The sequence below is a fragment of the Ceratotherium simum genome, chromosome 6 (assembly GCF_057802395.1).
Source record: "Ceratotherium simum simum isolate JZ-2026a chromosome 6, ASM5780239v1, whole genome shotgun sequence".
Lineage (NCBI taxonomy): Eukaryota > Metazoa > Chordata > Mammalia > Perissodactyla > Rhinocerotidae > Ceratotherium > Ceratotherium simum.
Window position 1 is genome coordinate 52,777,737 of NC_141905.1, and position 14,733 is coordinate 52,792,469.

Consider the following 14,733-nt stretch of genomic DNA (forward strand, 5'->3'; position numbering starts at 1 on the left):
ATCTATCGACTTTGTATTTTGTCATTAAAAATTTAATCTTTGAAAGAAGAGGGTAAGTCCTTTCCCTTGGATTCACCTGCTAGTCTCTGAAGTTCTTTAAAAAAATCGCAAATCTCCCAATTATAATTTTCAGCATCCAGAATTTTTATTAATAATTGAAACAAATGATGACAGTCATATCAAATCTATGTCAGCCTAGATTTGTTTAAAATTTTCTGGTTTTAATGGAATGGACAATTTATTAGGTAAAGTATGTAAGATCATTTTAACCATGCTGTTCTTTATCTTTTCTTCTAATAACTTAAATTAAACCTTTAATTTTTTTCATAAAACCTGAAAAAAATTTTTAAAGATTAGGTTGATTTTTCTATTTTTAAATCTTTATTCATGGAAAACATGAGTTATAGTGTAGGAAAATATTTCTTCTGGTATTCTCAACTTTTTCTTGGGAGAGGAGGTCACTGAAAAGTGTAGAAACCACTTAACATGTATAAACTGTATATTTTTATGTTTAAAAGATGAATTTTAAAACATTTTTTAAGAATATAAATTGAAAGTGAGAAATACTACAAACTCATAAATAGTGATGTTGCAGATAGCAGTGAATTAGGATAGAATCTGTGCTCTTAACTTGCTGCATAAGAATAGACCACAGAGTTGTGCCTCTACGGTTTGAACTGGATATCTTCCTCTTATATGACCTTTTCCAATGAATTCTTCCAAGCCTTTTAGATGGTAGAAATCATTAGCAAGCATTTTGTACCCTGAAAAATACATCTCAAATATTATCTTTCAAAATCTGAAAGAGTTTATCTCACACATAAATGAACTGTAGTAGATCTGCTTAACTATTTTGGGTAATACTATTTGATTTAAAAACATAGATAACAGATTTCTCTTTACAGGAGTTGGCCCATGGATTAAGTGAACTCCTGTCATATGAAGGCAATGTTGAAGAAGATTTCTATTCAACATTCCAGGTACTGTTAAGGGCAAATAGCTTTCTGTTGACTGTATTTCATCTATGAAAAATGCCATTTGTTATTAAATACCTATCATTAGAAAAGATGAGCAAGATTAATCACCACATACCATCCCCGATCTTAAAGGATCTTAACCTGATAAAGTAGAGACACTGTAGATGAGCAGTAAACGAAAGTGCTTAAAGAAATTCACCAAGGATAAGGGACTCTGCTAGGCAACTGGCGTATTCCTTTGACTTGCTTACTTTCTCAGAACTTTCAGCTTCTGAAAATAAGCCTCTCCTGTAGCTTCAATACAAGAAGTTAGGAGCAGAAACTAATGGATCAGACCAAAGCTCTGTTGTTTCCACTCCCCTAACAATAATTGGGAGATGAAAATCAGTATTTAATAATTGGGTTGTGGAACATCAGTATTTAAGTGTATTCAACAGAGAGAGTTAAGGCCTACTTTTTTACCCCGTAATGCTTTCATGACACCTCATTCTTCATACAAATATCACAAGAGCTTAGCCTTTCTGTAGTTTGTGTATTTAGAAGGGGGAAAAAAAATGTTGTCTTTAAATTTTACCAACCTGTTCATTGAAGCCTGTTATTGTATCAACCATACCACTAAATACGCTTGTTGGAATCTCCCATCAGGTTTTTCAAGAAGAATTTGGAATAATTAAGTCCTATAATTTAAAGCCAGGTGGTGATAAAATTCCAGTCACCAATCAAAATAGAAAAGGTAAGTTAGACACCGTTTCTTAATTAAAATGCATTAGTGTTTACCATTTACTTTTACTATTTAACAAATGTAAAATTCTTTTCCAGAATATGTACAACTTTATATTGACTTTCTTCTCAACAAATCCATCTATAAGCAGTTTGCTGCATTTTATTATGGATTTCATAGTGTATGTGCTTCAAATGCCCTAATGGTGAGTTCAGAACTTAAGATTATGCTTTCAATTAGGTTTTGTAATACTATAATATTAGAAAATAATTCCTTAAATATTTTAGTAGATAAGCTTTTAAAATAATAAATGTTTTCAACCTTTTAAAGATAGAGCTAGAAATAAAAATAGTTCTCACATTTCAGCCTTAATTCTCTAAAGGGAAAAAAGACCAGTCAACTCCATTTTTCTCCCCTTATGCTATGTCTTTTAGGGCTTTAAAAAATTTCCCAAGCAGAGTGGATGAAGAGATCCTGGGGACTCAAGGTCTTCATACTGAGGGACAAAGCACAGAAAACAGTTAACACATAAGCTCCAGGGCAAAAGCCACACATCTTACTGATTAAGGAACATATTCATAACTGCTTCCTACTGCTTCAAGGCTCCCTCAGCAAGTCTGAGTTGCCTTTTCCCCATAGGAAGTAGTTTGTCTCCAGAGTCATGATGGACTCCTGTTGGTTTGACTTATCTTAGCCATGTGAATGTGGGTCAGCTGCTGTTTAGAACACCGTGTCGAAAATATCATAAGAAAAAAGCATAGTTTTCCAAAGAACCGATGCTCTTCACCCCAGCTGCTCCATCGTGCCACTTGTGTCTGCCCTCAGTTTTATTATGAGGGTTTGGTCTTTCATTTGAATTATTTTTCATAGGCGAGAGCTTGTTTTAGAGGAAGCTTTGTCACATGTTTGTTGTTGAAAGTACTTGTGAAAACACCACTTTGTTGAGCTGTAATTGAGTTTGTGACGCACTGGTAGTTGTGAGGGTGGAGGGAGGGAAAATAAGAATTAAATGGCATAGCATGGTCTCTGTTTTCAAGTTTTAATCTCTTTAGGTGGGAGACAGCCTATGTAGGTCAAAAAACAAGTGAAGGACACAAGTCGCCAAACTCTGCGTGCACACGGGAGGCATTATGGGATATTGGAAGGAGGCAGGCAGATCAGTAATTGCTGGAGTAGCTAAGAGAGATTCAAGCTGGGTTCTGGGGCAGAGTTGTAATTTGGATTCATGTTTGTTCTTTCTGGCAAATTGCTAATTACTATTTGCAAAAGGGGGAATGTAATAGTTTGACAAGTTTTGTAAACTTTTAGAAGCAAAAATATCTTATCTCAGTAGGAAAAATATAAATGGAGAAGATTTTTCTTTAAGAAAAACGGTTTGATTTACCAAAAGAGAAGTCATGATTTTTGTAATGTGATTCAGTGAAAATACTTCTAATTTCGCTTTTTTTTTCAATCATCACTTTTTGTTATCATTTTTGATAAATAATTGTTGCCAGCTGCTTCGTCCAGAAGAGGTTGAAATTCTGGTCTGTGGAAGTCCTGAACTGGATATGCATGCTCTGCAGAGAAGTACTCAGTATGATGGCTATGCGAAAACTGACTTAACTATAAGGTGAGCTCTTTATACTTAGGATAGTGAGGTTGCAGAAGGGGGAAGAAAGCGAATGTGGTTCGTTTATTTGTATAACTGACAATCTTTGAATCAAGTAAGTCAGCTGAAATATTGTCGAGTCCCACACTGCCTTATTTTATTTCTAGAAAGTAATGTGAGAATGTTAAATATGAAATCACTTAACAGTCCCCTTGGGAGAAAGTGATATAAATAAGATTCTATGAAAGTAGAGAGATTTTACCTTTTTTTTAAAATAACTTTGGTTCTGGAATTTCAGGGATGCTTTACTTATAAATAGCATTTTAACAGCACTGTGTTGAAAAAATAAGACTTGTAAATTATATAGGAGAAAAATGGCTTTTGTCCTATCCACTGTTGGTCTACTTTTATAATTTTATTAAAATGTCGTTTTTATAATGTTAGTCAAAAATCTAATTCATGTATAGGAGCTTGTCGTTCCTTAATTTCACATTAAGGGTATTATGTATGTTTAAGGGAAATTTTTTCCTTAGAGCTTACTTTATACTATTTTATTGTGATCTGCAGGATTTTTGTCAAGACATTGTATATAAATTTCTTGTTGTGTTCTCTAGATACTTTTGGGATGTTGTGCTTGGATTTCCTCTTGATCTTCAAAAGAAGTTGCTACATTTTACTACAGGAAGTGACAGAGTCCCTGTAGGAGGAATGGCTGATTTGAACTTCAAAATCTCAAAGAATGAAACTTCTACTAACTGGTAAGTTTCCAGATTATGGTTTTATTTTTAATCTATAAATTTTGCTACTAGTAGTATGTTTGGAATTAGAGGATTCTTTCAATCTGAAGTCATTTTCTTAGGAAAATCTTGGGAGTAAATATCGCATTGAAATGAGAGAGGCTATGGCTTAAGGTTCTCTGTTAATTTTTGAGACATAGCAACACTAACTGATAATGATTCCTTTTCATTAACTTTTTACTTTGCTAAGTCAATTGCTTTGTAGTCTCTTTTAGAATCTAGCTTGCTTTTAGTAGTATATTTTCTAACCTTAACTTTTATTTAAAGGTGTTTTTATTAAAAATATTAAGGTGAGGTTTCTTGGGGGAGTTGGTCATTATAATTAGTACTAGAAGTCCGTTAGTTTTGTTTTTTTTTGATCTAGTGCTCTTTGCATATGAAAGTGATGATGATGGCTTTAAATTATTTTCTAATAGTGTTGATGGGTTAATGCTGATCTACGTACTTCTTTTCCAAACACCTCATAATTTCTAAGCTAATTTGAGTACACACTACTTTGATTATAATCATTTTTTCTCCTGCCCAATATATTCCCTGAGTTCTGTCAGTTCTTCCTTTCAGTTTAGAACTGGACTCTATTCTTTCCTTTCCCACTGCCACCACCCTGGTGTGGGTACTTTTTCCTCATTCCTAGCTTATTGAATAGCCTCCTTCCTGGTCTACCTGCTCAGATTTTTCCCTTTTTAATTATTTTATCCTATTAAATTCTTTTTCCTTAACACTGCTTTGCTCATGATATTTCCCTAGGCCATAATAGCTTTATTGCTCTCTATAAGTTTAAATTCTAGAATTTAGAGCATATCAAATAAAGCTCTATATTCTTCTCCCCCAAATTACCTATCAGTTTTCACTTCTTTCTGTGCTTTAGTCAACTGGCTCTATTTTGCTATCCCTTAGACACATTTTGTTCCTTCCTCCATATTTTAAAGCGGTTCTCTTTACATGTGACATTTGCTTGCTACCTCTCTACTGATGAAAATTCTACCCCTCCTTAAAGACCCAGTTTCACATTGACTTCCTCTGTAAAGCCAGTCATTATTTCTTCAAAGAGCTCCTTGAATATTTTATAGAAGTCACATGTCACTTATCATTTTGGACCTTTATCTTAGTCATTTAACCCTTCAAGGCAGAGGCCATGCATTATATACCTTTATATTCTTCATGTAGCTACAAACATATTAGGTGCCCATTAAATGTTTCTTTAATGAATACTTAAGTCAAGATCAAGATATTTAAAACATAAAACAAATATTTATGTATGTATATAAAATTAAGAAATTTCTCAACAAGATTTACAGTTAAAGACCTAAAATGAAAAACTTCAAGAGAAGACTCTTAAGGTTATAGATTTATTTTCTTAAAGGAAATTTTTTTTCAGAATATTTCATATTAAGAAAAATATTCTCAATTTAAAAAGGGTAATCTGAGTAATGTATTTAATACAAATGTGACATTACATCTAAAATTTTCCTATTATTAGTGTTTCAAGGATTATTTTATAAGCTTACATGGCTTAGGCATGAATCTTGAAGAACTCTAGGACTTCAAAGTGGGAAGTTCACATATGTTAAATATAGTCGACCATTGGAGACATGGAACATCACCATTGTAGATCCATAAGTATCTGTTCAGTGAAGGCATTAATGAGTCACCTCTTAGCATAGTGAAATAGATTTGAATTGTGTGTGTTTGAAAGTTGCTTAGCAGTCATTGTGTGTGTTTTAAGACTTAGTATCTTTAAAAAAAATTTTTTTCCTTAGCTTGCCTATCGCCCACACCTGCTTCAATCAACTTTGCCTTCCCCCTTACAAGAGCAAAAAGGACCTGAAACAGAAATTGATCATTGGAATTTCAAATTCAGAAGGTTTTGGACTTGAGTAACCTAGAAGACTTGAAATATATTTTATATGTAGCATTCACTTCCCTCTTATTGTGCCTTTAAGCTTTTCATGTTTCTGTCTCAAAACACCTTGACAAAGTTCACCAACTTTAAATTAGTTTTTTTTTTTTAATCAAATTTGAAGTATGTTCGGTGGAGGAGGCATGATTTTCTAAAAACATAGAAATTGCTTGAATGAGGCAAAGACCAGATGGCAGAGACAGGTGTGGGTCCAGTCCCTCTTTTTTATAGCACTTTATCATTCTCCATAAGTAGTTTATCACAGGTGTTCCACTGGGAAAGCAAAGCACAGTGAAGAATGCACTGGTGGCATAGTGGAACCCAGTGGCAGATTGTGGTCTGCTAGCACACGGTAGCAACACAGGTAGTAGCTCCATTATCATTAATGTCAGGCCTTGAGCCATATTTTCATACAAGGGTGTAAACAACAGTACAGTTGCAAATGCAATTTACAGGGTTTTTTGATATACTGGCTTTGGTCCTATAAGATTCTTTTCAACTGTTGCTGAAAAGCATGTAAATAACTACATAATAGCCTGAGAATAATGGGATTTTGATAGTGCCATTTATTGCTAAAGATTTATTTTTACAAAGTAAATTCAGGGTTTTAGATGTGTATACAGCTTTTACAAATCAATAAAGATGATTGTACAAGAGTGTAACTATTTTCAGACTAATTGGATTCAAGGTTATATTCTTTTAAGTATTGTTAGTCTGCATGCATATTGGCAGTAAACTAGTTAATTTGAGTACTGCGTAATATTTGTATAATGATTATTTCTTCTTAGTGGTCAGGATATTAGGACAGAAATCAGATCTAACTGATCATTGATAAATTAAGTCAATTACAAGCACAAAAGAAAAGAAATGTTTTTATATATACTTTGATTGATGTACAAGGCTTATTTCTAATTTTTTTGATCACCAGTTGTACTGAAACACTAATTTTTGGAAAAGATAGGATAAGATATTTGACAAAAGTGAATACAATAATAACATTTGGGTCAAAATGACGTAGCTTGGTATAAAAATAAAGTTCAACATTTTGGCCAAAATGTTTGTTTTTCACTGGATCCTGAATATAGTAAATTAAAAAGTACCCTTTTTGGAGTTTCTAATAAAGTAGCATTTAAAAAGAAACTGCATTTTAAGTCAGACAGTAAATGGTTTTCTTTTTAATTTACAGCAAATGAAGCAGTTTTATTAGCATGTTATAAGTATTCCCAAATCGACTTCTCTATTATACTTTGATAGCTTTCCTTCAGAAAACTCTGAAGATATATTTGCAATAATAATGAAGCCAGCATTTAATACCAGCATATGGTTCACATGCAAATAATACTTTCCCCAAATTTTTTCTGAGTCACGCTGTTTTCTCATTGCTATGCTTCCTGCACCCAACCAGCAGCATTCTTCCAGGGTGGGGGAGCTCATCAGCTTGTTCTCCTGCAGTGCTGAAGCCAACCCGCGAATCTTGGAGGAAAAGGAGTTACTTAGTTTACTATTCTCTTTGAGGCAGAAGTGACTCTGCTTTTCCGCTTGGACATACTATTTAAAGGATTTTTCTTCTTAAAAATCTTGGAAAGCCTAAGAGGGCTAAAGGCATGTTGATTTTGTTTGCTCTGTTTTTAATCCATATGCAAATAAAACTGCTTCTCTCTTACACTGCTTGAACTCGGACATGAGATGTTTCATGTAGGTTACTATTAACTAATAAGCACAAAAGAATCATGTATAAGAAGCCAGATTTAAGTGTTTTAAATAAAATGTAAACAAAGTTTTTGTTTGGTAGAGATGGAGAAATTGTGTTGGCTGGTCTGCATGTTTAATGATGTGCTTGTATCTCGATAGCTATGTCACTTTTAAATAAGTATACAAGCAAGCCAAATTTTTAACTGACAAAGTCCATAAATAACTGGAAAATTTTTGTTGTCTGTTGTTAAGTTGAAATTTATAACCATTTATCACTAAATTGCACATTGCCTTTATTTATTTATGCTCTGTTTTTGGTTTACAGTGTAATAATACCTCATTTTTAAAAAAAAACACTACTGTTATATTTCGTTAATTTAAACAGCTAAAAAATTCATGTAGTTGCTTTTTTTTATATAATCTGTTAATGAATTCTTGATTTTTGTATCTGCCACAGTAAATTAAAGCATTGCACAGTATTTATCAGTATTTACAAAATGTCCTGTCCTTTTCTAATCTTTGCTTAATCATATTTTTGTCTGTATGATCAGAAGTTTTTAACAGTCCCTCTTTTTTGTACAAATCTGTATTATATTAAGTTGTTAATTCTGGATAAAATTTTTCAAATATTAAAGTTATACAATCAGCAAGGCTTCAGTTCCTTTTTTGAAAATTAGGCAATTAAATTGGTAAGTTTAAAATACCTTATGAATGCAAACTATTCTCTTCATTACACTGTCTCTTAAACCAGCACTTAGGAAAACTGTTAATACATATAGCTTCAAAAGATGTGTGTTGTTACTGATACCAAATATAACCAACTTCTTTAGCATTATTTTCAATATGAAACTGTATATCCAATGTCAGGATGATCACACAGATATTCCACCAGATGAGTGTTACAATGCCCTGGAGGCCACCCAGAAATGACCTAAGTATGACATTTCATTGGCCATAGATAGATGACTTTAGGTCTTAAGTATTTGTCCCCAAAACCATTAGTTTGGCCTTTTTTTCCCCTTGCCCACATTTCCTATGCTTAAAGAAAGAAGAGAGGAGATTGTGAGAATGTAGGAGAGAATGTCATGGATGATGATTAATGGAAGAAAATAGGTAGCTGGATGGAAGAAAGACTAGGGCAGGTTGTCACAGGGGAGGGTACAAGATCAATTCACCCAGTGGCCACATAGCCTTTAGTCCAGGGCAGTGGTTAAGAACTGGGCTTTGGAGCCAGACTGCTGGGTTTGAGTTTACTGTGCACTAGCTTTGTTTCCCTGGGCAAGTTACTTAATCTCCCTGTGCCTCAATTATAAAGTGAAAATAATCTGTAAAATGGAAACAGTAAACTCACCTATCTCATAGATAGGGTTGCAGGGAGGATTAAATGAATTAATATGTGTAAAGCACTTAGTGCCTCGCATGTGGTCAACAATACAATGTGATACAAGAGGAATCATGGTACTAATGTGATAACTAACCTCTTAGCACCACTGCTTCTGAAGCCTTCTAGGGTTTTTGACTGTCAGACATTGGGTGCAATCACAGATTAAAGAACACTAAGTGTATTTGTGGCATTAAATTTGTGTTAGGAGAATCTTATTCTAGAAACAGTGTTTTAGAATTTATTATAGATGTCTCACTAGGCAAGGGTTTTTAATACTGTTTTACAGATGTGTAACAAGATGTAATTTTACAATTCAAAAATAAATGGGCAGTTTATTTTTAGTGAAACATTTCAAATATAGAGAAAAATTTCAGAGATTAGTACAATAAAAAACCATGTCCATACACTCAGATCTAACAAATATTAACATTTTGCCAGCTTTAAAAAAAAAAAATTAGAGATGGAGTTGAAGCTCCTTTCTGTGCTCTTCTCCAACCCCAGTATACTCTCTCTCTTTTCCCCATTATGTTGCAGGTGGTATGAATCTTTCCCACGCTGTCTTACCTTTATATTGTACATGAGTCTATCTGCAAACACTGTAGTATTATTATAGTTGCATACAGGAATACCATACTCGAGATTCCTCAAAAGATCAAGGATAGAACTACCATATGATGCAGTTACTCCACTGCTGGATATTTATCCAAAGAACTTGAAAACACCAATGTGTAAAGATACATGCACCCCTGTGTTCATTGCAGCATTATTCACAGTAGCCAAGACTTGGAAGCAACCTAAGTGCCCATCAAGGGACGAATGGGTAAAGAAGATGTGGTATATATACACAATGGAATACTACTCAGCCATAAGAAACGATGAAATCCAGCCATTTGTGACAACATGGATGGACATTGAAGGTATTATGCAAAGTGAAATAAGTCAGAGGGAGAAGGTCAAATGCTGTATGATTTCCCTTATTAAGTAGTAGATAATAACAACAACATACAAACACATAGAGACAGAGATTGGATTGGTGGTTACCAGAGGGGAAGGGGGGAGGGAGGAGGGCGAAAGGGATAATTCAGCACAAGCGTGTGGTGATGGGTTGTAATTAGTATTTGGGTGGTGAACATGATGTAATCTATGCAGAAACAGAAGTATGATGTACACCTGAAATTTATACAATGTTATAAACCAATGTTACGGCAATAAACTGAAAAAAAAAAAATACCATAAACTGAAAAAAAAAAAATACCATACTCTACCTATCTTTGCACAACTTTTTACACTGAATATTGTCTTTTCTAGATTTATCCCTGATTAGATATAATTCATCCATTTTAATCGCAGGATAGAATCCTATTAAATGAATATATTGCAGTTTGGTGATCCACCCTCCCGCAGACTAACGTTTAGATGCCGCCTCCGACATAAACCAGGCTGTGATGAGTACCTTTGTTTGTGTTGAGCGCGCATGCACAGGTCTCCCTAGGTTATGGCCCAGAAGTGGAATGGCTGGATCACAGGGGGCACATCTTCAGCTTTACCAGATACTGTCCCATTGTCTTCCAGAGTGGTGGTTCCAGCATTAATTTCCACCACCTTTTTTTTTGCTAATCTTACCAGTGTGTTATAATTCACATTTCCATAATTGCTAGTGACATTGAGCACCTTTTTGTACGTTTACAGGGCATTCAGATTTCTTCTGTGAATGGCGAGTTCAATATTCTTTGCATAATTTTTTTCTATTTTTTTTCTCATTTGTTTGTAGGAGTTACTTTATTCTCGATATTCATCATTTGTTAACAGGAGCTACATTGCTTCAGTTTGAATTCCATATCTGCCAATGACTATGTGACTTGCAACAAATTACTTAACATCTCTTCACCTCAGTTTACCATTCTGTAAAATAAAGAAAATAATAAAAGCATTGCCCGTAGAGTTGTTAAATAAGCCTATGTGTAAGTATATATGTGTTTGTGTATATACTTACATGAGTATATATATCTCTTATATATAAATAATGTAATATGTAAGTTAACTAAGTTTATAAGTGTGTGTATGGGCCGGCCCTGTGGCTTGGTGGTTGAGTGCGCGCGCTGCGATGCTGGTGGCCCGGGTTCGGATCCCGGGTGCGCATCGAGGCACCACTTCTCCGTCCATCCTGGGGCCGAGTCCCACATGCAGCAACTAGAAGGATGTGCAGCTATGACATACAACTATCTACTGGGGCTTTGGGGGGAAAAAATAAAATAAATAAAATCTTTAAAAAAAAAAAAAATAAGTGTGCGTATGTGTATGCATTAGGTATATACATATATACTTATACATAAAATATATATAAACTTATTTAACTTATATATGCATATAAATGAATAAGTACTTACACTTATGCCTGACGCATAATAAGTATTATGTGTTTGGTATTATTACTATTATTATTGTTGTTATTGCTCATACATTGCAAATATCTTCCAGTATGTGGCCTTTTATCTTTTATAAATATGAATTTTTTTATTTTAATGTAGCTGTACATCATCATTTTATATGGTTGATGTTTGTTTAGATCTAACCACTTATTTCTTTGCCATTCCCTCCTCTGTTGTTCATACCTGCCTCTGGGATCAATTTTCTTCCTCCTAAAGCGCTTCTTTTAGAAGGTCTTTTAATGAGGGTTTGTTGGTAGTAAATTCTTTTTTCATTTGACTGAAAATGACTTTATTTCACCTTTATTCATGAAAGATTCATTATGCATGCATTTCTAAGTTGATGGTTATTTTTCTCTTAGGACTGTTAGTATATTAATCCATTATCTTTGGGTTTCATTGTTGATAGGAAGTTAGCTGTCAGTATAACTGTCTTTTCTTGGTAGATATTCTCTTTTTTCCTCTGGCTACTTTTAAGATATTTCTTTTCTCATGAAACTACAGAACATCAAAGATAATATGTATAGTGCGTATTTCTTCCTCCCACTTAGGATTCATGGTTCTTGAATCTATGGAGTTGCATCTTTCGATTCTAGAATATTCTTCAGCCATTTCCTCTTTGAATATTGCTCTTCCCTGTTCTCTCTAATCTCTCCTGTTAAACCTATGTTGGACCATCTCATTCAATCTTTCCATCTCCCTCTGGGCCTCTTCTGTTATTTAACCAATCGACTGAGTTTTTTTATTTCAATGGCTGTATTTTTTATTTCTAGAAATTCTTTTGGTTCCTTTTCAAGTTCCACCTGCTCTTTTTTCATACTGTTCTTTCTTTCATATGGTTTTATTTCTTTAGTAGTTTTCAGCATACTTGTTTGATATTCTCTTCTAGATTGCTCTACGTGCTTCAGTTCTCGAAGTACTAATTCCTGTTTTTGTTCATCTGCTGGCTCTCGTAGTGATTTGTTTCCCCATGTGATTTGTAATTTTGTATTTGTGTATTTTTTATTTGATTTTGTGTCCTGAATAGTGCAGCTGCCCTAGCAGAGTAGTTTTATGTTGTTCTCAGTCAAGGCCCTGTAGGTTTCCCTTATCAATTTTTAGGTTAACTTCCACTTGTGTAAATTTGGACCCCCACACCTATAGTGGTACAGGTTGGGGTTTATGCATAGAGTTTTTCTATCTTTTTTTATAGACATAGCAACCCTTTTATACTCTAGGCTTTATGAAGTGGGGTCAGTTTTGACTCCTCACCCTGATAGGCCTAAGGCATGTCTGTTGAACTCGTGGGCATGGAAATCCATTAGCAGTTTCGTCACCCTCGTGAGTCACTGAATGCTGCCTACTACCTTTGGCTTTTCATTTCTTTCTCGTTTCCTGTGCCTGATGATTTCCCTTTCTTTCAGTCTTGAACATTTATATTTTAAAATTTTTGTAGATACATGTCATCCAAAATTTTTAAAAGTTCACAGTAGTAAATGGCCTCTTACATTTTGGCTCAGCCTATACAAGCATGCCCGTTGGTTCTTTTTACCCCATCCAATGCGTAAAACTTAAATACATGTTCTCTGTAAAACATCTGCATCAATGTTTATTAATTTGTTAATTTCACACAAGTTTATTGGGTGCCCACTACGTTTCAGTTGGAGGCTGAACTTCAGCTCCATATATGACTTGCTTAATCTTTACAAATGTAGGAAGCAGATGTGATTCTGAATAGTTATTTTATGAAGCATTAAAATGTGTATCATAGCAAGAAAACTTCTCCAGGATTTCATGACAATTATACAATTCAATGTTTTCATGCCATTCAGATATTACGTCTCTGAACCTACGGGTGTACATACAACAGGAGCATTAGTCACCACTGAATTAAACTCCTAGGTTTTTCTGCAACCCAGCTTGACTCTTTCTATGTGCACACACACAAATTACAGTAGGAAAAATATAGAATTATTTCAGTAGGGTTTCTCAAGGAGTGCAACCTTGCATATAGGCACCTCTACTTAGAAGACTTTCAATATGCCTTCCTTCCTTGTCCATTTCTGTCACTGGCAGTCTTATTCTCCTGATTCCCTTGGCTTGGAAACATTGGTCTCATTCTGACTTTTCCTTCTCTTCGACCACATGTCAGCAAGCTTCATCTTTGTTTTGCCTCTCAGATTGGACCCTTCTTTCTACTCCATTCCTACAGCCTCCTTCTTGGTTTAGACACTCAACCCTTCAAAGCTAACTGGCCTCCTTGACTGTAGACTTACTCTTCCCCCATTTATCCTAAGGTCCTTACCATTAATTTCTATCAAATTCTCTTTTTATCATGTGCCACTCTATCAAGTATCTAAGATATATCTGAGGCTTATCTGATCACCTTCCAACTCCAAAGCCTGCCATGTGTTTCACTTTTATTCTGAATATTCCCGAATACCAACTTCCAAAAGGACAGCTCCTTTACTCTCTCCTGAACACACCCTGCTCAGTCCCATCCCCGCTCAGCCTCGTGCTTCTGAGGTGCTCTTCCTGCTCCCCTCCACCCAACCAACTCCTCCCTCAGCCCTATCCCAATCCGGCTGAGGTCTCCTGCCCTCCACAACCTCCCCAAACCAGAATTTTCTCTCTCCTGCCAAACCTTGCCCTCATCACCACCCCTCAAACAAAAAAGCTTGCCAGAAGGCAAAATCCTCCTCTTGTTCACACCCAACCCCTTCCTACCTATCTTCGTTTCTCAGGTGGCGTTCGGTATTTTTCAAATTTGTTTGTGGTTAAATGTCTGCATATCAGCAGGTTGAGAGCAGAGGTATTTCCTGTGTTCCCGCCTAGCGCAGTGCTGGGTCAGTAAACTCAGATAAAATCCTACCTGACTTGTTGACCTGACTGGGCAGGTGAAACACTCATCAGATCAGTGGAGTGAACCAGAGACTTGCATGGGTAAAGAGTTTCATTCATCTTTAATTCATAGCCTATTGCCCCCACACTATAGATAAGGAAATTGAAACTCAGAGAGGCCTAGCAGCTTACCCAAGGTCACACAGCTGTCAAGGAGCCAAGGCAGAATTTGAACTCATATCTGTATGACTGTCAAAATCACTATTTTCCATTTCATATGCTCCCCAACGAGTGAGGTTTTCCAGAAACTCCCAAGCTTGAACTATTCTGCTAGAAGTGGATAAACATTTTCTTGTTAATTGGACCAGGAATTAGTCAACCTTGGTTCTAGTACTAAGTTTGACACTTAATGGCTGTGTAACCTT

At 35.1% G+C, this 14,733-nt stretch overlaps 1 protein-coding gene across 1 annotated transcript in view; it reads left to right on the forward strand.

Moving 5' to 3' along the window:
- HECTD2 (HECT domain E3 ubiquitin protein ligase 2) overlaps nt 1-8,311 on the forward strand; it is a 78,327-nt gene extending 70,016 nt beyond the window's left edge. Inside the window, exons 16-21 of the mRNA XM_004427821.3 lie at nt 906-980; nt 1,623-1,710; nt 1,797-1,903; nt 3,195-3,310; nt 3,904-4,047; nt 5,847-8,311. Coding sequence (XP_004427878.1) covers nt 906-980; nt 1,623-1,710; nt 1,797-1,903; nt 3,195-3,310; nt 3,904-4,047; nt 5,847-5,967 — 651 coding nt within the window. The 3' untranslated portion in view covers nt 5,968-8,311. The remainder of the gene's footprint in view (nt 1-905; nt 981-1,622; nt 1,711-1,796; nt 1,904-3,194; nt 3,311-3,903; nt 4,048-5,846) is intronic.
- Nucleotides 8,312-14,733: the final 6,422 nt, after the last annotated feature.